General features: G+C 46.0%; 4 protein-coding genes and 1 long non-coding RNA gene across 6 annotated transcripts in view; 3 read left to right on the plus strand and 2 right to left on the minus strand.

The window, feature by feature from the left end:
- Positions 1–1,700: 1,700 nt before the first annotated feature.
- KLHDC9 (kelch domain containing 9) lies at positions 1,701–3,559 on the plus strand. The gene is made up of 4 exons (XM_044675825.1): positions 1,701–2,255; positions 2,342–2,501; positions 2,965–3,163; positions 3,308–3,559. Exons 1-4 carry the CDS (start codon positions 1,747–1,749, stop codon positions 3,472–3,474), a joined length of 1,035 nt encoding a protein of 344 aa, XP_044531760.1. The 5' UTR covers positions 1,701–1,746; the 3' UTR covers positions 3,475–3,559.
- Positions 3,560–3,728: 169 nt separating this feature from the next.
- On the minus strand, positions 3,729–12,271 carry PFDN2 (prefoldin subunit 2). Its single transcript, XM_044675826.1, has 4 exons — positions 12,156–12,271; positions 4,495–4,583; positions 4,292–4,415; positions 3,729–4,026 (listed from the first exon to the last, which is right to left on the minus strand). The coding sequence occupies exons 1-4, from the start codon at positions 12,237–12,239 to the stop codon at positions 3,850–3,852; spliced, it is 474 nt and encodes a 157-aa protein (XP_044531761.1). The 5' UTR covers positions 12,240–12,271; the 3' UTR covers positions 3,729–3,849.
- Positions 12,272–12,403: 132 nt separating this feature from the next.
- On the plus strand, positions 12,404–15,448 carry NIT1 (nitrilase 1). Its single transcript, XM_044671959.1, has 7 exons — positions 12,404–12,485; positions 12,921–13,016; positions 13,470–13,724; positions 13,833–13,936; positions 14,267–14,400; positions 14,543–14,668; positions 14,860–15,448. Coding segments are annotated over exons 1-7 (984 nt in total). The 5' UTR covers positions 12,404–12,483; the 3' UTR covers positions 15,127–15,448.
- Positions 15,449–15,629: 181 nt separating this feature from the next.
- The window catches only part of DEDD (death effector domain containing), a 12,572-nt gene continuing 4,977 nt past the window's right edge, over positions 15,630–23,224 (minus strand). The window contains exons 2-5 of one of the 2 annotated variants that reach the window (XM_044671960.1): positions 18,149–18,537; positions 17,820–17,927; positions 17,328–17,474; positions 15,630–16,800 (exon numbers count right to left, since the gene is read on the minus strand). In XM_044671960.1, coding sequence (XP_044527895.1) covers positions 16,424–16,800; positions 17,328–17,474; positions 17,820–17,927; positions 18,149–18,473 — 957 coding nt within the window. In that variant the 5' untranslated portion in view covers positions 18,474–18,537 and the 3' untranslated portion in view covers positions 15,630–16,423. Of the gene's footprint in view, positions 16,801–17,327; positions 17,475–17,819; positions 17,928–18,148; positions 18,967–23,224 lie in introns of those variants that run through there. The other variant, XM_044671961.1, reaches the window with a different exon arrangement.
- Positions 18,287–19,183, plus strand: LOC123243843. Its single transcript, XR_006506059.1, has 2 exons — positions 18,287–18,365; positions 18,961–19,183. It is a non-coding gene; the product is annotated as an uncharacterized LOC123243843 (long non-coding RNA).

A 23,224-nucleotide genomic window follows, 5' to 3' on the forward strand; every position in this document is an offset into this window, starting at 1 on the left:
CTGCCCCTCTGGGCAGTCCAGGCAAATTAAGAAACTATGGTTGGTTCCAGAGATGTGACCTGTGAGAGTTAGTAGGTGGAGAAAAGAATTTATAAATGGTGATCAGGTGGTCTTTGGGGTTTCTGGCTGGCTCTTGGAGAGCTGACGAACCCTTGTCAGAGATTAGCCTCAATCCATCATGGTGGTCAATAGATTAGTAAACTAAGTACCTCTCTACCTCTTTCCTACCTTTCCCTCTCTTTACCATTACTACTTTGATTTAATAAAGTCATTCAGCTACTATCAGCTTCATAGTTTAATTATTACTATATATGTACATATATATATATTTGGAAATACATAAATGAGTGGGTTTGCCATTTAGCCCAAAACTAGACAACCTTTTAAATTTTGACTATACTGAATAAATGAAAAGCCAATGAATCCATGAATCTGTTCTTTCTTAGATACACAATGTTATATGGACAAATAATGACATGGACCAAGTACATTCCCTTGACCTCCATGATCCATGGGCATTGTCCTTGTCAGTGTGGAATCTAAAAGCCCCCAAACTTGTAGCCTAGATTTAATGAACCCCAATTTACTTAGTTTAAAAGGTGAAAGCCCCAGGTTTGACCTTGTCACAATTGAATTCCTCCCTGAAGGAAAGTCCCAGACTAAAGGTGAGCCTAAGAGGAGTTTCAGTAGGGACGGTTAATCTCATCAGGTGATGAGTATCTCTTTTGTCCCAATGGGTTCTCCCCTAAAGCCTTTACCTAGGTAGCCCAGCCCTTAGCTGGGTTTTTCCCTTTTTGTATCCATTGTAAAGCATCAACCCCACAGTTATTCCTGTCTGGGACTCCTCATTTTCCTTTGTTACCATTGTAAAGTCAATCAACTATCCCTCTCATCCTTAGTCCCCATGTTCCCCTAGAATGAGGGTGGATAAATTGTGAGCTATACCAATGAAGGGGAGCAGTGCTCCTCTACAGATGAGATGAGATCAACTCAAATACTAAAGCAAAAATTCAGCATCCTTCTAGAATTTTAAAAGAATAGGTAACAGAAATATTTAATATATATAACAATTTACTGATATGAAGAGAAAGATAATTTTCTTTATTTTGCATCAAAATGTTTCCTCCCCAGGGGTTCCATATTTCCAGAAAATCAAACTACTATTTTTGAGTTGTCAGCATTTCAAACTCCAGGGTCCAACAATTAATTTAAGAAGCACTTAGCAGTTCCATCTTCTTCACTTTATTGAAGAGGAATGAATGAATGAATGATGAATGACGTTTATGCTCTCTCCTGTTACCTAGCCGGGAGATATTGTCCCAGTCGACAGTCTGTCCAGCTTGCCCTTCAGGGCATTAGGTGGGAGGGATTGTGGCATAGCGAGGTTCCTTGCCCCTTCTCTTCACCGTATTTGGCTGTGCTGCTGGAGCTCCCAATTCAGCTACCAAGAGTTGCTCTCCACCGCCTCTCTTCCCGTTGCCATTGTTACTGACCCTACTGGACCCTGATAACTAGGCCTTGTCATTGCGTCCCTGTTGCCAAGGTAACCAAGCCTTTCCGGCTTTGGCTGTAGATACCAGTCGCAGTTGCCAGAGCGACTCTGGGAAAGGCGGGGCTTCGAGGTGGGGGAGAAGTAGCCTGGGGTGGGGGGAGGGGCGGGGTTCCCTGGAGCCTGGAGGCGTGGCGCGGGGTGGGGCCGGTAAGAAGCGGGGTGGGGCAAGGGCTCCTTAGGCCCGCTGTCCCCAGATGGCTGCTACCCAGGGCCCGAGTTGGGCCTGGCGACCTGTAGCACGGGATCCTCTCCTAGCCCGAGCGTTTCACTCATGCACCGTGCTGCGGGGACAGCTCTACGTGGTCGGGGGCCTGCCGTGTGGGGGCGCGCACGAGCCCCTCGGGGACGCGGTGACCTTTGACCCGGCAGCGGGCCGGACCTCCCGGGCGGGAGGCTCCGGCGGGCCCAGGCGCAGCCACCACGATGCGGCATGCGTAGGCGGTCGTTGGCTGTGCGTGGTGGGTGGCTGGGACGGGTCCCGTCGAGTGGCGGCCGTAGCCGCCCTGGATGCTGAGCATGGGGTTTGGGAGGTATGGTCCGCAGCCCCGGGCAACAGCCCCCCGGCCGGCCTCAGCAGCCACACTTGCACCCGCCTGTCGGACCACGAGCTGCGTGTGGCCGGGCGCGAGGGCGGCACTCGCACCCAGCGCCGCTACGGCAGCGTCTACACCCTGCGCGTGGACCCCACTGCGCGCACCTACAGGTAGGAAGGCCCCGCGGAAAACTGCCCACAGCCGCGTGCGGGCCACGCCCAGCCCCGACCAGGGCCTGAGCTGTCCATCCCCGCAGCTACCGCGAAGAAGGCTGCCACACGGCCTCACGCTCCGGGCACTGCGCCGCGCTGCTCCGCACTGGCGGCTCCCACCCGGGCCACCAGCTCCTGCTCTTCGGGGGCTGCAACTCCCCCGAGCCCGAAGTGGCTGGGCACTGGGGTCAGGACCAGATCCAGGTGAGTGGTCTTAGCCGCGTGTGCTGAGAGGTGGCAGAGGCGCAGACCCTCCACTTACAAGGTCAGTGGGGTAAGGAACTCCTGGGGAGAAGGCTTAGAGCAGGGGTTCCTAAGCTTGGAGGGGGGTCACAGACCCTTTACCAGGCCATTTGAAGCCCAAGAACCCCTCCTCAGAATAATAGTTCAGAATGCAAAAAATGCTAAGGTTACATAGAAAATATGGATGTTCCTCAGTCTCCTTAATTTATGCAAGGACCCCTGGGGGAGGGGAGGGGGTCTTCAAACCCCAGGTTAAGAATCCTGGCTTGTAGTACTGAGATGAGTGAATTGCCCAGGGTCAGACAGGATTCTGAGGTGGAACTTGAACCCAGATCTTCCTGACTTTCAAGCCATCTCTATCTGCTGGGCAGTGCTGGAACCCCTTCATACAGAGACCTAATTTATCTCCATCCCACACCTCCAGGAGGAGCCAGTTGTTGCCTCTGGGCTGATAGAAAAGCTTTCCAGGTTAGTCGGCAGTGAGCAGGGGGCCCTGCAGGGGCCCCGGGGTCTTCGGCACCATTCCTGCTCCGTGGTGGGGCCCTTTGCGGTGCTGTTTGGTGGAGAAACTCTGACCAGAGCTCGGGACACAGTCTGCAATGACCTTTACATCTATGACACTCGTGAGAACCAGCCTAATAGTCCTGAAAAATTGGGATAGGGTGTGAAGAGGTGGAAATGAGCATTGGGGATTACCAAATATGGGGAAGGGCAAGGAAGGGATGGACCGCTCAGCTTCATATCCCAGAGTGCTTCCTTCCCCACAGGCAAACCAAGAAGGCGCTGGTTTCACTTTCCCTGTGCAGATCGAAGAATGAAACGTGTAGGCCATCGAACCTGCCTCTGGGATGACCAGCTCTATCTAGTTGGGGGCTTTAGTGAGGATGGCAAGACTGCAAGTCCAGATGTTTATACATTGGAACTAACTATCTGAGCTGAGGAAATCTGCTTCCTCAGTTTATCCCAACACATAAAGCATTCTATTACTAGACCTATGTAGTTATTCATTAAATGCTAATCTGGAAGTCAGACACTGATTCTTTGTACCTTTTTTTGGGGGGGGGAAGGGGGAAGCATTGAAAGTCCTAAAAGTGTTTGACTGGGTCTCTTTCCTTCATCTGAGTGAGTTGATCTGTACCTTCATTTGTTTCTATCACTTAAACACAGGAGAAAGCCTCAGGCCAGAGCTGGGCATTGTGACCAAACCATTTATTTAACAAAAATATTACAAGAGCAGCAACAAAGAAAAATAATAATAAAGGGTGTATGTAAGAGGCCTGGGGGAAAAATGCAATAGAGGTCTTGATTTTTAGGAGACCAGCACACCAGCTGAGCTGGCCTTGGCCCCAGAGCCCTCCCCATTGTCCTTGGCTGCTGGCTTCTCATCTTCTCCCATCAGCCGAATATTATGTTTCTCTCTGAACTCATTCAACTCCCTTCCCTTTGCTTGAAGCTGTTGGGTCAGTGTCTCAATGATCTTCTGAATCTGGTGGGTAAGAATTCATGTTAAATTTGAATACTAATACAACCAGGTAATAAACTGATTATAGGGGAAGTAAAGGAGAAATGTCACCTCTGTGGCTGCCTCTAACCAAGATCAAGCAGTCCAGGCAATTTAAAAGAAATAAGACCATTATTGCCCTATTCCTTCCCTTGGGCTGTGGAGCCCATAAAAAACAAAAGATCTGTGACTGACCACAAGTCTTTTTTCCTCACTTTTAAGTCCGAACTTCTCCCCTTTCTCCTCTTACCTGCTCCTTGTTACCCTCCAAGGCAGGCAGCACCTCTTTGACAGTTCGCTCCACCAGCACTCCACCAACCATTCGATAGCACTTTCTGGTTGGGTCCACCTCTCTCAGCGTATCAATCACTAGGCTAGGAAAGGAAGATGGGTCTGAGGGTATAGCCCCACCACAGCCTAAATGTGCCACCTCCCTTTCTCCAGATCTCTCACCTATGCTCATTTAACTCCATTTCTAGCTCAGCTGCTTTGGATGCCAAGCCTCTCTGTTCCTGCCGAAGGCGGTTGAAGCCAGCAACCACCTAGGAGAAAAGAGAGATGAGGTGAGGGTGAAAAGCCCTGTGGAGGTGGCAAGGGAGCAGCAGCTCTCTAGGTGGTAGCCTACATGCTAAGGGAAGAGTACAAATAGAAATCACAATTTGGCCTCAGTCTATACCTGTTTGAAATGGCTTCCCCTTATGGGATAATTTTCACCAGAGAAAAATGTTAGTACATTGGTACATATTAGAACTGCAAATACATGTCTTCCCACATTTAACTGCCCTTTGGGTTTACATTCTCTGTTCCTACCTAGAGCTGAAAAATTAGCCTAAATCCATGTTGTCAAAGACATGCCCTGCCTCCTCTCCACCTGGTCTGAGGACCTTTTTTTGCATGCCCTGCCCCTCTGTATAGCAGACCAATGTGAGTACTTCCTCACTCCTATCTCTTTGGTAATGAGGGGGGAGGAGGAAGCCCTCACAGGCAGCTAATTTGGTGCATTTTGGGCAAGAGATCTCCAAAAGATTTGCCAACACTGGCCTAAACCTTTACCTAATCACCTTAATTCAGTGCCCAATCTTCTATTCCTCCCTCTAATCCTTCCTAACCCCCTTCCTTCTCCCATTCTTACATCCACAAAATGGAATACAGCTAGGGTCTCAGCTCTAGCTCACTCACTATGCAGTGTATCAGGATCCACTTTGTCCCCACTTTCAATCCCCCAGTGATTTCTGCTGCTAAGTAGGTCAACTGTACCCTTAAGTCTCAACATTTCAATTCACCCTTCACACAGATGCCAAAGGTGACACGCTCTCACGACTCTATTCAATAAATTCTAATACTTCCCTGTAAAAATGCCACCTTTTAGCACTTAAAATCCTTCATAAAATGACCCCATCTTACCTTTCCAGCTTCACTACACATTATTTCCCTCTATCTACTCCAAAACACCACCAAACTGTGGGTGGTGATTGCCCACAGCACCATTTCTATCTCTATGCCTTTGTAATGGCTGTCTCCCATGCCTGGAACATCCTCTTTAACTCGACTCCCCTTTTTTGGAATCCCTAGTTTGTTTCCAGGTTCAGCTCAAGCATCACCTTTTGCATGGGTCCTTTCCTGATGTCTCTAACTCCTAATACCACCTACCTGCAACCAAGGCTTCTTTTACCTACATAGTATATGTGTGCTATCAAGTCCATCAGATTATTAATCAGGGACTGTTTGAATTTTGCCAAATCTCTAGCATCTGGCACAGCACTATGCTGCTTAACAAAATGTAGTATCCAGTAGATGCTTAACAAAAAATGATAGCTTGATCCCTTTGCAGAGACTCAAAACGTATTGCTTTGTGAAATTAAATCAATCTCTGAGTCATGAAGTTAAAACAACTAAGAGGTTTAAAAGGTTAAAGGTGAATTTTGCCACACCAAAATGAAATCCATTTAAATTTGTTATAGTCAAGAATTTCAGCCATTCATATACAGAATGATACTTTTAGCAGTTACCCCAAACCTTAGCTGCAAATTTTTTAAAGAAGCAATATAATCCAACAAAAGCAAGCAGCAAAGCAGGATATTTCTTCACTTGAGCAATGTGAAATATATAAAGGTCATATTTTTATATAGGTTATTTCAATTAATTTGGGGGAGGTTATATTAAAAAATGGTAGTTCAGTGGACAGAGTGTTGGGCCTAAAGTCGAAGATCTGAGTTTCAAATCTCACCCCAGACACTTCCTAGCTGTTTGACCCTGGGCAAGACACTTAAACTTCTGCCTGACAATTAAGAAGGAAATGGCCAATTACTCCTATATCCTTGCCAAGAAAACTCCATGGATAGTGATGGTCCACAACACAACTGAAAGAAAACAATAAAGAACTTAAGGGAAAAATTTTTGAGAACTTTTTAAAAACAAACAAAAAATGGGAATGCTAAATCCAAACTCAGAATTTTCTATCTACAAATAAATGATCTTTCCCCCTAAAACATGATTCCCTACCTCGATACTTAAATAACTTTATTTCTCTTTCTCTTACACCATACTTGTTCTTATGTTTTTCTGGCATGGCCAGGGATGACCAGATCTCCAACCTATGGGATCTTTTCTAGCAGTGATTAGTAAAGGGATATGTATGCCTTAGCTGAGGAATCTTAGAATCTTGAAGCTAAAAGAAACCATAGAGATCACCCAGTTCAGCCTCCTCATTTCACAGCCCCAGAGGAGTTGTCATTATCACCCAGGGAGTTAACAGTGAAGGCCAGACATATTCAGTGTAAAGCACACAAAAGTTGCTTAATAAATACTGAATTATTTATATGGTCTCTTATTTCTGTTTTACAGCTATGTGTATTATCATATGAACAGTATATAGATCTATTATTTGTGGTGGCAGTAGCAAGCATTATCTTGGACTAAGTGACTTGTCCAGGATCACACAGCTCGGAAGTATCTGGGGACACATTTGAACCCAGGACCTACTGTCTCCAGGCCTGGCTTTATCTACTGAGCTACCTAGCTACCTCAGCAAACATTATCTTGAAGCATTTACAATATGCCAGGCACTGTGCTAATCACTGGGGATAAAAACAAAAACATGGTCCCTCTACTCTACATTATAATGGAAGAGACAATACATAAATGATCATAGATATATATAAGATCTATACAGATTAAATGGAAGGGTAGGCAAAGGGCTTTAAAAGAATGCATGTCCTTTAATCCAGCAATACCACTACTGGGTTTATATTCCAAAGAGATAAAAAAACAAACAAAAACCTGGGTAAGGACCTGTTTGTACAAAAATATTTAAAGCCACACTTTTTGTGGTAGCAAAAAAAATTGAAAAATGAAGGGATGCCTCTCAGAGGAATGGCTGAACAAATTGTGGCATATGACGGTGATAAGAGTACTTTAATTGTGCTATATGGAATGGTGAACAGGATGATTTCAGAAAGAACTGGAAAGACCTACACGAACTGATGTAGAATGAAATAAGCAGAACCAGGAGAACATTGTACATAGTAACTGAAACATTGTGGGATGATCAAATGTGATTGACTGCTACTAAAAACAAAGCAATGATCCAGGACAATTCTGTGGGGCTTATGAGAAAGAACACAATTCACATCCAGAGAAAGAATGGTGGGAGTAGAAACCCAGAAGAAAACATGTGCTTTATCACTTTTTTATATAGGTATGTGATTTGAAGTTTTGATTTTAAAGGATTACTCTTTCACAAAAATGAATATTATGGAAATGGGTTCAAGTGATAATATATATGTACAACCCAGTGGAATTCCTTGTCAACTCCAGGAGGGGAGAGGAAAAACATGAATCATTGGGGGAAAAAAAACAGGACTCTCTCTACTACACAAAAAATAAAATGGGGATAGGATAGGGAAAAGCTGCTTATAGAAGGTGGGCCTCAAAGCTGAATCTTGAAAGAAGCCAGGAAAGTTAGGAAGTGGAAGTGAAGAGGGAGTGTTCCAAGCAAGGGGCAGGAGAGTTAGAATGTCATGTGTACGGAGCCAGCAGGAGGGCCATGTCCCTGAATCCTGGACTATATGGAGAAGAGTAAAGTGTATGAAAAATTGAAAGGTAGGAAGGTGCCAGGTTTCAAAGGGCTTTGAAAACCAAAGAATTTTATATTTGATGCTAGAAATAATTAATATGAAGTAAGTTTTTTGAGAGTTAGGACTAACTTTTGCCTCTTTTTGTGCCTAGCACATAGTAGGTACTTAATAAATGTTTACTAATAGAATCAACAGGTTTTTCTTACAAAAACAAAAGAGAAAGCTTACATTTTATACAGATAAGGAAGCACTCCTCCCCCTACTGTGTATGTGTGCACATGAGTGCATACATTCTTGTTCAGTGTCTGACTGACCCTATGGTTTCCCATACCTTTGGCTCATCTTATAGATGAGAAACGGAGGCAAACAGGGCAAAATGACCTGCTCAGGGTCACACAGCAGCCAATAACCATCTGAGGTAAAAATTGAACTTGGACCTGGTGCTATATCCACTACACACTCACTCACACACACACACACACACATTCATATTCTCTCTCTCTCTCTCTCTCTCTCTTTCTCTCTCTCTCTCTCTCTCATATAACTTGGGGAAGAGGTATTGGCAACAGGGGAAATCAGAAAAGACCTCATGGCAGTTGGTGGTGCAGTTCACAGAGGGCTAAGCCTACAGTCAAAAAGATCTGAATTCAGGGCAGGGCAGCTGGGTAGCTCAGTGGATTGAGAGCCAGGCCTAGAGACGGGAGGTCCTAGGTTCAAATCTGACCTCAGACACTTCCCAGCTGTGTGACCCTGGGCAAGTCACTTGACCCCCATTGCCCACCCTTACCACTCTTCCACCTAGGAGCCAATACACAGAAGTTAAGGGTTTAAAAAATAAATAGGAAAAAAAAAGACCTGAATTCATATCTGCCTCAGATACTTATTAGCCATTCAACCCTGGCAAGTCACTTAACCTGGTTGCCTCAATTTCCTTACCTGTAAAATGGGGTCACAATACTACTTATTTCCCAGGGTAGCTATGAGAATCAAAGTGTATTTGTGTAAAGCACTTACTAGCAAATAGTGCCTGGCATATAATAAACACTAAATAAATGTAGCTAGATGGTTCAGTGTGTGAAAGGAAATTCTTGGTTCTCTTTGTTCTGAGTTTACACTTGTGAAAAGGGAATCCTTTGTTCTCTGTGTAGTTGGAGTTAAAGCTTTGGTTAACAATAACTTAAGCACCCCTACCTGGTGCCTCACTAGATTGTGAGCACAGGATTAACTCTCCAGTGTCTACTTTGGAATTAATCAACAAAAGCCGAATACACCCATACTTAACCCTAAACTTAAGGGCCTAAAGTAAGGGAAACTTACTAAGGAGTTTGTACTACCAAAAGGAAGACACCTCTACTTAAACTTAAGTAGGTGCAACCAAGGTGCTAACTGAGTAATAACGCAGTAACATGTGAATCCAAATTGGATGACAAGTCAGAAACATGTGAATCCTAGGAGGAGAGTTCAAAATCCTGGAGCTAAGGCAGTCTGGTGGAGAGTGTCTCCTGGAGATAGTCTGGAACTTCACTGGAGACTTTGGCTTGGATCGTGGCTTCAACTTGGATTCTGACTGCTGTACTACTTCATCAGGTGAGTGAAAAAGGCTGACTACTGGCCCTCCTGGCTGAGGACCAGTATAGGTATTTTCTCTAACTTTTCTCACATTTCCCTACTTTATTGTTTCCCCTCTATTTTGTAAATAAACTTCTGACTTATGACCGCATTATTTCATATAATTTAAGTCCAGCCACTAAATTTAACCTTTACATTTCTGGCAACCATGAAGGAATTGACAAGGACCCTTAAATTTCCCTCACTTTTCTTAAATTTTCCTTTGCTATCTCAAGTCAGCCTCCCCCCCCCCATTTCTGTGATTTTCAACTGAGAAGGTAAGTTTAAATTTTTGTTTTTCAAAATTAGGCTCCTCCGTTCATCCTTTTTAGCCTGAGGCTAATTGATTAAGGGCTTGCATAAAGTCCTTGAAAAGACCACACTTATACCCTAACGCCTACCCAATAGCACCATCTACTGGTTTAAAAAAATTACAATGAATCTAATAAGTAAGTTAATACCAGTTAACATGAATCTTACCAACATAACCCGAGTTGGAAACGTATTGTCTTTTCTCGGTTTAAAATGGCTCATATGTTCAGAAAACATTTAGCAATATGTGTATATAGCCTGTGAAATAGGTTTGATACTCTACATATTCTACCTTAAGATAAAACAGGAAAATTGTGTTTATACTTAGAGCTCAGAATGAAAGTATGGAGAATACTTTGTGGGAGATAAAAAATTCTATAAAAAACTTGAAAATCCTCCAGAAAAATCTCTCTATACTTCCTCATTATTGGAGCCTATTCAACCTCGGTCCCAACCTACCCAATATTGTTCCTCCTACTCAACTCATCAATCTGCCTGCTCCTCCCCCACCTTGCCCAATTAATCCCTCCCCACCTCCCTCTGCCCCAGCCCCTTTCAAACCTATTCCCCCAACCTGCTCCTCCTGCCCCTACCTATTATCCCTCGTGGATAGAGCACTGGGCTGAGTCAAAAGGCTCTAAGTTCAAATTTAACTTAAGATTCTAATTGTATGACTATGGGCAAGTCCTTTAAGACTGTTTGCCTAAATCCCCAGGAGGAGGAAATGTAGTATTCACTAATGCTCACCTGGGAGAGTTACAAGAGAAAAGTTCACAGAGAAAATAAAGTGAAGAATGGTATGCTTCCCCAAAAAAGAAGGAAATGGTAAACCACTCCAGTATCTTTGCAAAGAAAACCCCATTGATAGTATTGGCATACTATGATCCAAGAGATGAGGAAAAGTGAATTACAACAAATTATCTCCACCATTGTTATTATTATTTAAAAAGTAGAGCTTGAACTTTGAAGGAGACTAGGTTTATTCTAGCATGAGGAACAATAATCTATACCATGTGAGTAACAGCAGAAAAAACTCAGCACAAGAAGGCTAATTCACCCCTTACCTCTTCTGAGACTGATTTTGGACTCATGACTCCCCCCTCCAGACCAAGGAATTCCTACCCATGTAGATTTTCTATATTCTATATGGTGGGTGCTCTGTGGAAGGAAATACAATCCCCATTCCGCACACACACCCCTCCAAAATCTCAACAAATATTGACGAATCATTTAAAAAATATTTTAATAACAAATTCAATAAATAGCTATTTTAAGAGTTATATAAATCTAATATTTTAATAATTTCAAGTAGCTATTCTTAAAGGCCAAAAATTTCATTATTTAGGTCAAGTATTTTGTGGCAGGTCACATGCCACATTGAGTGTTCTAAACCGCTTGTGGTCAAGTACAAGAAGGGTACAATTTTCCAATCACCCAATAGCAGGTGTTTTGGAACACAACTCTCCAACGTCCTAGATCCCCGGCGTTTGGGCGTTGCCATGGCTCCCCTCACCGGTCACTCCCCTTCAGCCACTTTCCTGTAGCATTGCAGGAGTGGGGACCTCTCGGAACTCAGGCTAACACTACGCTATTTATCCCAGAACACCAGCTGTCAAAAGCCCGCAGTGTAGATCCCTGGGAAATCTCGCTCAACAAGCTGAACCGCAGGGCTAGGGTGCTTGTTCTCACCCTCCCATACAGCGGAACTTCCCAAGACTTGTGGATTTCAGGCCTCACGTGGCTTTCAGAGGAAGGGGCCTGGTCCTGCCCAGGTGGTCTCAGGTCCTTTCCCGGAGTCATTGGGAGATCCTGTAGCCCTGCCTCTTCTGGAGTACTATCGGCGGTTGGGGCTGGGGGCTGCTGGGGCCGCTGTTCCACGCTCCAGTCGTGTAGGCCCACCCCCAACCGTCGTACCCACGCTCACTCTCGGCACACAGTCGCCCTTTCCCAGCGCGCCTCCCGCACGCCTCCCGCCCTCTCCCTTGCAGCTGGGGCTGCGGTCTAGCCCGCGTCTTTGGCTGTAGCCAGGCGAGCCCGGGCTGCGCCCCACGTGCCATAGGCCCCGCCCCATGGCGCCTAACGGGAGCCGGGGTCGCCACACCAGCAACAAAAGCTCACCTGCTCCGCCGACACTGCCCCCTTGCCCGCGTTGCCGGCGCCGCTGCCGCTACTCTTGTTGCACCGGTTGCTACTCTCCGCCATCTTTACCCGCCCGCTGTGCCCCAGAAGCCCAATTCTCGCCTCCTCGTGCGTCACATCCGGACACCTTGGGCTCAGCCTCCTTCAGACACTGGTGCCTTGGGCGCCATCTTGGTTAGGGGCACTTCCGGTGGGTGGGACCACGATTTCCGGGTACCCTATGGCCCCAAAACTTTAATACCTTAGAGCGGGAGGCAAGAGAGGGAGCTGCGGATCGCTACACTGTATCCCCATAGACTCTGGCTCCATGTAGGACCCTACTCCGTGTCTTCCTCAGCTTCTACCAGATAGCCCGTCCCTGGGAGGGATATGGGAGGAGGGAAAGATCGAGAGGAGGAAGGGGCTGCGCATGACGGAAGGGTCTGGGGATGCGAACATGGGACGCAGGACTTCCAGATACAAGGAGTGAGAGGAGACTTGTAGGAGGGCAGTAGTGATTGCAGCTCCTCTTTCCGAAGAGGGGGCTGAGGGCGGGCAGCGGCGAGCCAAAGCCAGCGCCCTGGGGGGCACCCACACACACACACACACACACACACACACACACACACATTCGGCGGCTAGGAGAGGGGCCAGAGGTCGGTCCCGGTTTCGTGCCTCCTGGGCATATAAGGGGCAACTTAGTGTCTTTAGCATTCTAGAGTTCGAGGGGTCTGAGAGTGCCCTTAGAACCCTGATCTTCCCTAGGTTAAGCTCCACCCTCCGGAACCCGAGAAAGTGCCTGTTCCTGTTACGCTCTGCATCCAGGCTTCCTGGTCTCGCACTGTCCTGGGACTCACGCAGGTAACAGGCAAGGCCCAAGTAGTACCCATTCTCCCTACCTCTAGTCTTGGAGTGGAGGGGAAAGAAAAGATCCCTAGTTGGTCCTAGCGATTGGTAGAGCAATACTAGCAGTTCTTGTATTTATCTACTTTATAGCAGTTTAAGCAGCACTTAATTAACAAGCTTCTCTGTGAGGTTTAAGTATTATTATGCCTATTTTACGAGTTGACTAGCTGAGGCCAGGAAAGGGTAAGTGACTTGTTTAAGGCTACTTTCAGAAGCAGAATTGGAAGCTCTGGTTAAGCCCTTGGTGTAATGTATTTGCTAGTTTTCCTGCTGCTTCAGAGACCAAGGTCAAGGTCAGGATTAGGCATAGAGAAGATTCCCAGTTCTCTTCCAGGGTGCCATGTTAGGCGCTTTATGTTTTGGGGCCTTTCTCCATTTGGGGATATCTGAATCTTCTTTTCTTCACAGGCCTGGAACCATGGCTGTCTCCACTCTTAATCGAGGTTTGCCTCTAGTGGCAGTGTGCCAGGTGACATCAACACCAGATAAGGAACAAACTTTTGCAGCCTGCTCAGGACTAGTTCGGGAAGCTGCCAACTTGGGTGCCTGCCTGGCCTTCTTGCCTGAGGCCTTTGACTTCATTGCACGTGATCCTGCAGAGACACTCCAGCTGTCAGAGCCACTAGGTGGGGATCTTGTGAGTCGGTATGCCCAACTGGCCAGGTATGGAAGGCAGATCAGCAAAGAAGGAACATCATGGGTTAGTAGGTCCAACTTCCTTTGATGGAGATAAGGTCCTGAGAAGGGTTGTGTCTGTTGCCTTCCCTACAGGGAATGTGGACTCTGGATATCCCTTGGTGGTTTTCATGAACGGGGCCAAGACTGGGAGCAGACTCAGAGAATCTATAATTGTCATGTGCTCCTGGACAACAAAGGTAAGGCTTCAAGGTAGCCCAAACTACCTCTCTTAGCCCTCTCCTGCCCTTTTGGGGTGCATTCCTAGAATCCTGTTTTTAGCCTCCAGCTTCCCTTGCACCTCCTTCCCTGCCCAGACCTTTGAGACAGTTTATCAAGCCCTCAAGGCCATTCCCCAGCTGAATTGCCTGAATTTTGTGCTCCTCCTCAGTATCCTTCCTTCCCAAACCACACAGACCTTGTAGACATGTCTGTATCTCTGGGGCCTAACTATAAGCAGCTCTTTTTGGGAATAAGGGGGTTGGGGAAATGTAGAATCATCAGTAGAGAATTTCTCTTCTACCCCCAAGGCTCTATTGTGGCCACATATAGAAAGACACACCTCTGTGATGTGGAACTTCCAGGACAGGGATCCATGTGTGAGAGCAACTCTACTGCACCTGGACCCACTCTTGGATCACCTATCAGTACACCAGCTGGCAAGGTTGGCAGGGAGGAAAGGGAGGAGTCTAAAGTGGGGAAAAGGGATGGGAACACATTGATGGGGGTAAGGAAAGAGTGTAGAAAGAATAGCAGCCACTACACTACACTAGAGAACCTAAATATTCTGCCTTCCTCCATCCCAGGTAGGCCTGGCCATCTGCTATGACCTGCGTTTTCCAGAGCTCTCCCTTGCCTTGGCCCAGAATGGTGCTGAAATTCTCACCTACCCTTCAGCCTTTGGCTCAGTCACAGGCCCAGCCCACTGGGAGGTGAGGACCTGTGCTGAGATTATCCAGTTTAGAAAGAAATGTTGGATTTCTCTCCTGGCCCTCTTTGTCACCCAGAATCCAGTGTGGGATGTGTTTACTTCCAGAGATACTGTTCTCCTCCTTTCCATCCAGCCAGTATGAAATTCATCTTTTTCTACCAGATACTGAAGTTAATTTCATTCTCCCCCCAGGTGCTACTCCGGGCTCGAGCCATAGAGACACAGTGCTATGTGGTTGCAGCAGCACAGTGGGGGCAGCACCATGAAAAAAGAGGGAGTTATGGACACAGTATGGTGGTGGACCCCTGGGGAGTTGTGGTCGCGAGATGTTCCGAGGGGCCAGGCCTCTGCCTTGCCCACATTGACCTGGCCTATTTGCGCCAAGTACGACAGCATATGCCTGTGGCCCAGCACCGAAGGCCTGACCTGTATGGCAACTTAGGTCGCCCAGATCTTTGACACTTACCGAGCCAGGACCTTATTCTGGGACAGTGAGGATCTGTGGCTTGGAGGCAGGACCCCAGGCCACTGAAGAACCTCTACTCTGTTTTTTTCATGGCACACCGGTTTAACCAGTCGTAAATTCCCCTTAAAATGCTTTTATGGGCTCAGAATTTAGTTTGATATAGATGGGCTCTTAATTTTATGAAAACTAAAGCTACATTAAGGTCTTGAGTAGCACTGACATTGGAAAAATATAGTCATGAAGTCCCAAGTCTCGACATCTCCTTTGGGGATAGGGGGAACAGCATAACATTAAACACATGGACTGACATAGCAAGTAGGACCCATTTATACTTCCTTGAAATGAGTGCAGGAGTGACATTGTTTGTCCTAGCCCAATCCCCAGGATTAAGAACTGGGGGGCTGCAAGCTCTGGAGGCTATGAAGAGAAGCGGCGTACTTGGATACACAAGGGTCAAGGGAATGACTCCACCCCAAGCCAAATAACGAGATAGAAATGGGCTGCAGGATACATTTATTTTCACTTGAACATGGAAGGAAAAATGCCACACACACCCCTTTCTCAGGAAATGTGTGCTACCAGCAACCCTTCCCCCCCATCCTGCATACATTACAGGCACTTGTGCACAAAAGTGCACATCTGAGGGGTTCTCGGGCTGTCCCAGTTCTCCCTTCTCACTACTCCCTAGAGGAGGAGCTGACAAAGGGTAGATGAAGGACCCAGACTGGGAAATGGATCCACAACCTGTGTCCCGGGGAGATAGGGGAGAGAGAGAGGAAGCACCAGGGGCCAGGAGTGAGCAAGTGAGGAGGTGAGGCCAAACCTTTAAAAGTGTTGTTCAATTTGTTCTTTATAATTTCAGCAGGGTGGAGGGAATGTGGTGGTAAATCTCCATAATATAACCCTATCTCTTACCTCTCTCCAACAAGCTCCTATACCACAGCCCTTTGGTTTCTCAGACAAAACAAAACAAAACTAGCCCTCATAAAGCCTGAGGGCAATTGAGAGAACCTCCTATTGACTCCCCAAACCACTTCAGCAGCAGTTCTAAAGAGTACTCCAAGACAAGGCTGCTGCTTCCTTCTGGCCCAGGTTGGACTCCCAGGCTGCTTGTGGAAGTCAGTGGGTGGGGGAGGGGACAGGGAGATACCACTTCCACTTTTTTTGTCTTTTCCTTTAAAAAAGAGGGGAGGGGGAGGTGACAGGAGGGGTATGGAGAAAACCCCAAACAGTGTGTGAACTCCAGAGGTGGGTGCTGAGCCCCAAGATTTGTGAAAGATGAGAGGAGGGTCAGGGCAGTGCCTGCAGCATCAAGTTCCTCAGGAGTTTCTGTCGGCCCAGCTCATAGTCCTCCTCATCCACATTCACCAGCAGCTTGATAGCCTCATGGCCCACGGCCTGTTTAAGTGAGTCTGTGATGAAGACGCCTTTGAGCGCTTCTAGGAGGGAGCCATTGATGTAGTCGCGCCAGAAGGCATCGAGGTAGGTGAGCTCAGAGAACTTGATGTCACAGATGATGGAACCCAGGTCCCGGGATTTGAGGATGGTGTTGGCCTGGTTGAAACGCTCAAACTGGCGTTCAAGTGGGTCCTGCTTATTTGAGAAGACATTGCCCTGCAGAGCCGTCTCATGCTGGCAGTACTCAGCCCTCACCCGAAGCCTGATGTCTATAGGAAATAAAAGGTGAGTGCTTAGGCCATGGCCTGTTAGAAGAGATTACTGGGGATAGAAGACCAAGGCATTATCATAAGACAGTATTATCCCTTCTCCAGGGTAGGCTGCCCCCAGGACTTCCCTAATGCATGTCTCAATTGAGGACATTTCCCTTCTATATCTCTGAATGAATCCATGCTTGGTCCAAGAAGAAAAACAGTGGAAAGAAAAAATTCTTAGTAATGGGACACAGTAAAACTACATCAATCTTGCATTTGGGGATACAGGGTAAACTTTTTTTCTATTAGCCACACTGCATAAATTACTTCAATTCTTTTTCTCCCCCTTGAACAAGAGGAAACATAGCGGGGAGAACCCTAGATATAATCTGACCTGAAATTAATTCACAGTCACTAATAAAAGGACAGTAGGTCCATGACAAGAGAAAGGACCAGCACCTTAACCCCTTTCAACATCCCCATCCATCAGGAAAGGAAGTATGTTCTATCTTTTGGAGAATAACTCCAACAAGTTCCCTTACCACAGGTCTGTTTCTCCTTGGGGTCTGGTGTCACAGACTTCCGGCGCTTCCGCTGACTTACAAGTGTGGCTCTCCCTCTGATTGGCCGTTTGATGCACATCTGTTGGCCAGCATTGGGGCAGCACACCACAGGATAGTGGGGAGGCACTGGTGGGAAAAGGGGAGTAAATGAAGTAAAGCAGAGACCCATAATCATCGATTCCACTGTTAGTTTATGGGACTGCAAATAAGTTGATTGCTGATTAACTCTTTCTTTGGGAAGAAGGGGAGGAGGCAGAATTAGTGGAAAGTGATAGGGAGAAAAGAACAGTCATCAAACATTTTAAAATAATCCACGCAACCTAAAAGGAACAGTAGATTTAGGGTCATCCCCTCAGCTTTATGTGGGGCCAAAAAGAGTCAATTCCTTTCTCCTGGTTTTGGGAGTTAGGCATAGAATAAGACTGGAATCCTCTTACTTAGAGGAACTAAAGGACATCTACATCTTTTCACCTGATTTAGGGGTTTGGGGAGGTCCCGGCTCTGGGTTACTGTGGGCTCTGGGGGTCACGTAACGGATTGACGTTTCCTCCAGGTATTTGTCTACAAGGTCTGGGCACACTGTGTGTGGGGAGAGAAGAAAAGTAAGTCATTTAGGGAAAGATGGGATACATACACCCATACCCGCCTAATCCTGTACTAGGGGCTTTGTATGCCACTCTCATCCAGATGCTTCAGAGGGCAAGACTCACACCCTGGACCATGGGTACCAGTCCTCCCCAGTCCCTCATGTACACCTTCATTAACTTCCCCATGTTCCCAGTCCCCAATAACCCCCTCACCAGCCCGCCTCCTCTTGAGTGTGACATAGGGCAGCAGGTCATGTCGGGTGATGATTCGTAGCAGCTGCAGCACCTGTCGAAAGTTACTTTCATCACATCGGCCCTGGCGCTCCAGTGCCAACAAGAAATCTCGTCCACTTCGAATGAGGCCACGCTCATGGTCGTCGATTACATCAACAAAAAGGAAGGAGAGGACACGCACATCTCTGTGCGTCAGGTGGGTGCCCACAATGTCAAACATTCGGTGTAGACTGTACAATCCATGTTCCTGCTCTCCCCGTTCCTCGGGCCACACCTGGCTAGCCCGACGCTTTAGTCCCGCCATGCTAGGGACTCAGGTGCTCACTGCTCTCCAGAGCCCTTGCTCACTTGCTACGATCTCCACTGTGCTGTAAGAATAAGGGGAACACTGGTGAATTAGAGTTTGGTTCCATCCTTACCAGGAACAGTTACCCTGGCTTTGAAATCTATTCAGGGATAAGGAAATAGTTTACCTTCCCCCAAGCTGACATTTTCTGACCATTTTTAATGCCCTGTCTTTAGAAGAGATACTGTCAAGTATTACCTTAGTCATTCCCCAACCCACATCCCAGACACTTTTCAGCTCCCACTGCATCTCCTACCATAAAAATGCCTGTTCTCTTACCAGTTCACAAAGATGGGAAAAATCAGGGTCTTGGCTCTAACACCTAAGATATTCCCAGTCCCCTCCTTTATAAAAAGAAAGCTGCACCAGATATAAGGAGTCACAGAAACTTAGTTACAGAAGAAATCTTAGAAGTCATCATGTCTAATCCCATTTTATATATTAGGCAAATGAATCTTGGAGAAGTGAACAGACTTGTGGAAATTCACAGCAGAATGAGAGCTAGGCTAACTCTAATTGGAGTGCTCCTATGTCCTCTAGTATACACTTGAAGAGAGAGGGAGACTCAGCTGCTACTCTTCACCTCTCTAGTGCAGTCATCCTTTCTCCTGGCTGAAATTAATTTGTCCTTGGGTCAGTTAATCAATAAATGTTTATGGTACCTACTATGAGCTGGGTGTACTGTGAAAAGCTACAAAGAAATGCAAAAAAGTTTCTGCTTTCAAGGATAATGATAATGACTGTACAAACAAGATATGTACAGGAAATTTGGAGATAATCAACAGATGGTAGGGACTAGCATTAAGGGAGATGAAGAAAGGTTTCTTTGTAATTAGGATTTCAGCTGAGACTTGAAAGGAATTGAGGAGGCAGAGAGAAGGGCAGAGAATTCCAGCCATGGAAGACAGCCTGAAAATGAATTGGGACATGGATTGTCCTATGTAGGTCCAGAGACCATAGAACTGACTTCTCTGAGCTTGATGAGATAGATTCTGAACCCCGGACCTAAATCATAGTTTTGAGAGGAATGTACACAAAGGTCTTTAGAGTATCAGTCATGATTGCTGTATGAGATTCCAGGCACAAGATATTTATGATAAAGAAGAACTGCCTTTTTCTGGGAGAAAAGACATCCCAGCAGGAGTGACACCAGGCAGCAAAAGCTACTGTCAGAAACCAAAGACGACTTACTCTGCCTCTAATAATCTTACTCCTCCTCAATATAAGCAAGATGGCTAAAAATATGTCCAAGTTTTCAGACTTCCCCTAGTAAAGTTCCTTTCAGTTCATGACCCAGCAGACCACAGTGAACCAAGTATCACACCTGAAAATCAAGTCCCAACACATATTTCAGGTTTCTGAGTATCAAACCAATCCTTTCACTAAGATCCTGCTCACAATCTGGACATAGCTCCAGTAATAGCTTTATTTGCTATAGAAAAACCCAGAAACAGTCTCCACTAAAAGAAAAGTCCACTCTACTTATTTTTTATATAAACAAATTTAAAGCCTAAGACCAGTAAAGGAGTTGATAGCTAAAGTAACTCTCCACTAGAGATGCTTAATTAAAGAGATCTCGGGGGAAAGTCCATATTTAGGATGCCGATTATCAGGACCTGGCTTGATTTTCATTGTTTCAGTAAGTCTAGGAAGAAAAGGGAAGAATCAGTAGTGAGAATACTTGGTACTCTGAGCGGAATGTGGTTCATACCATGATTTGAGAGTTCAGATATACCACTTCCCAAACACTCAAAGGGCCTAAGGAACCCCTGGAAAAAATAACCACACAGAACCATAAAATCATAGGGATGGAAGGTCATCTAGTCTGAGCTTCCCATTTTATAGATATGCTTATAGCCCAGAGAGGTTAACTTAGGTACCATAACTTCAAGTTTATCACCTTTTTCACTGTGGCCTCCACAACCTAGCCATCTCCACAAGTTAGATCTTTTTCACAATTTCACACCTTCAATTGTTTCCCAGGTAAGGATAGGAGGAACAGTTTCTTGATTCTAGTTGGTAAGCAAAATACAATTATTTAAGGCTATTTCACCTTACTCCCTATACCCAGCTGTTGGCTGTGAGGGTCAGAGAATTGGCAGATAGGTAAATACCTACTCCCAATCAATCAGAATGGGTTTCCTCAAGTGTCCCCAATTCAAATAATGGCCTAGTAGAGTCCTGAGTTTTTCCATATGACACCAAATACAGCACCATCTCTCTCCCTTCTCCACCTCCCTGCCTGATCAGTACTGCAGCCACAATTGAGTAACAACCAGAGAAGTCTAAGATAGTTCTTCAGACTGAAGACATTTTTATGTTAATTTCCCAAAACTATGAAGTATCACAACCATATTAACCCATAGGTAAAAAGATCACCCAAATTTAGAGCTAGAAAAGGAGGAAACCGAGGCCTAGAGAGGTTAAAGGACCTTATGGCAAGGACAGTAAGGCTAGTCAGCCAAAGGCAAGTGGTAGTCTCACTACAAGCTAGCCAGACAAATTTCAAGAGGCCTAATGTGGACCCTATTCTGGGATCATAGATCAAGTCTTGCCACAATTCATTGCAGGCTTTATTCTAGCCCCCACTAAGATTGGTCAGTGTGGCACTTCATTTTTCATTGCTTTATTCTAGGCAAAAGAACTAGAGGGTTACAAGACTCTCAAAGATACGCCTCTTGGGTCATGGGAGGAGATGAGAAGACCAGAGACTTAAATCTACTGGCTTAAATGATACTTGGTATAGGCCACAACATCCTTCACAATAAGGACCCAGGGGCTGGCTTGTTCAACCCCTCATCACTTGCAGAACTTGTCCCCTCTTCAACTTGAATCCCATTCAGATGCTTATATCTGAGGTGAAAGAAACAACAAATGAAACTCATATCCTAGATTGTGTAAAAGGAAAGAATACTCCATTTCAAAGAGAAAGTCAAAGAGTCTAGATATCTGACAAACCATCAAATGGCATGAGGTGAGAGTACTTCCAGTAGTTTCTCAGACCCAAAATCTTCCTCTTATCCCAACAAGACTGGGCTTGTGCCAATATTAATCTCTGTGCAGGATACCAAAAGTGGACCATGGAGATATCCACCAGACACTCTGGGTTAGCCCAGAGGGAACATTCCCTATATCTCCTCCTTAAGGAAGTGACAATAACCCTAGAGTTCTCTAGGCTGAGAATGAATCAGGATTGCTTTAACAGCATCTTCAGTTACCTAGACCAGATACACCAATCAGGGGGTAAAGTACCATTTGCCTCAACATTTGAATCTTGGGGCTCACTCCAAACAAGTTTTTCATTAACATCAAAACCACTATTCCTTCCCTAGTTTCCTTTCCTTGAAAAAGAGCAAAAATCACTGAGTGTTAAACCTACCTCTGCAAGAAGCTTTTCTTCCCCCCCCCCCCTCTCTTCCTAGCAATTGTGTTCAAATGCAGAAGCAAAACAAAACACAGGAATCAGTTCTTGATTTCTAACACAGAGAAACCCAAACACTGTCACAGAGCCGTACAGGTGGTCCCAAAGACCACAGAAACAAACTTAAGGATCTTTTCATTGAAATAACCTAACCCTAAGGCTGGAGACAAATGAAGGGCAATGACCTGCCAAATATCTTAAGGCATCACAACAGTGATTTCCCCTAAACCAAAACAATCTGAAGAAACCTCAAGAATTCCTTTGGTTCTTGACCTACACATGGCAGAGGTTACAAGTTCTATGACTGCTGGGAAAACCATGCATAGTGGGTATCTAAATGCAAGAATGACACTTACTCCCAGATTTCCATGCTTCCCCAGTTCCTGCTTGTTGTGAAACAAGAAAAGCCTAATGTTGACTGCTTCCCACAACCCACCTCCTTCCAAGAATATGGTGGATTGATTAAGTGGCTACATAAGGCCACAGCAGAACATCCAGCTTATTTCCTATTTCTCTAACAAGGAGTAAGAGAACCCCTCGTTAGCGATATAGGACATGTTAGAACCTCTGCCCCATTCGTGACATGCAAGTGTTCTATTCCAGCTGCAATATACTCAGATGCCAAAATTTCACCATGCTCTTGGGAGTCTGCATTTTCTACAGATACCAAATGACCACTCCCTCCCTGACACAGCATCATCACTAAAGGGGGAGATGGAGAGATTCATTTAATGGGCTTATGGTCCTAGACAATAACTGTCCAGTTTTTTTTTTTCTGGTCTCCCTCTTACTACAACCATCTTCTCACAAAATACTCCAATCTGGCAATGAGTTTCTTTACTCTGTTCCTTTTTGAGTTAAAAAAAATAATAATACAAAAGTATTCTTCGGCACCCCCATATCACCTCTAACTCCCTGCCCTCTCCCCCCAAAATAAACCCAGGAACGTTAAACTGGGGAGCTGTCGGTAAAGTCCAAGAGTTGTTGGCCTCCTCCCCCTATCCTCAACATTCCCCCGACGAACACGGACAAGTCCCGGGGGTGCTTGGGCCACCCACCCCTTCCCAGGCCGGAGGTAGCCTACATTGCCCAACTCCGGCCGGCCCAAACCGGGGACCCAAGTTTCCCAGGATCTCGCCCCAGGCAACTCATTTCCTCCGCCTCCCCCCCCCCCATTCTGCCCCGGGCTTGTCCCCCCTCCCCCTCTCAGCTCACACTTTTCCTCCAGCCTCGCCCTTTCCCCCATCCGACGCCAGCCGAACACGAATCCCTCCCCCAAGGCCAACTC

Source organism: Gracilinanus agilis, chromosome 4 (genome assembly GCF_016433145.1).
Source record: "Gracilinanus agilis isolate LMUSP501 chromosome 4, AgileGrace, whole genome shotgun sequence".
Lineage (NCBI taxonomy): Eukaryota > Metazoa > Chordata > Mammalia > Didelphimorphia > Didelphidae > Gracilinanus > Gracilinanus agilis.

Coding starts and splice junctions, on each gene's coding strand:
- KLHDC9 (XM_044675825.1), top strand. CDS start 1,747: ATGGCTGCTACCCAGGGCCCGAGTTGGGCCTGGCGACCTGTAGCACGG. Junction 2,256..2,341: donor CCCACTGCGCGCACCTACAG/GTAGGAAGGCCC, acceptor CCATCCCCGCAG/CTACCGCGAAGAAGGCTGCC. Junction 3,164..3,307: donor CCTTTACATCTATGACACTC/GTGAGAACCAGC, acceptor CCTTCCCCACAG/GCAAACCAAGAAGGCGCTGG.
- PFDN2 (XM_044675826.1), bottom strand. CDS start 12,239: ATGGCGGAGAGTAGCAACCGGTGCAACAAGAGTAGCGGCAGCGGCGCC. Junction 4,584..12,155: donor GGGCAGTGTCGGCGGAGCAG/GTGAGCTTTTGT, acceptor CTTTTCTCCTAG/GTGGTTGCTGGCTTCAACCG. Junction 4,027..4,291: donor TGGAGGGTAACAAGGAGCAG/GTAAGAGGAGAA, acceptor CTTACCCACCAG/ATTCAGAAGATCATTGAGAC.
- NIT1 (XM_044671959.1), top strand. Junction 13,017..13,469: donor CTGTCCTGGGACTCACGCAG/GTAACAGGCAAG, acceptor TTTTCTTCACAG/GCCTGGAACCATGGCTGTCT. Junction 14,401..14,542: donor TCAGTACACCAGCTGGCAAG/GTTGGCAGGGAG, acceptor CCTCCATCCCAG/GTAGGCCTGGCCATCTGCTA.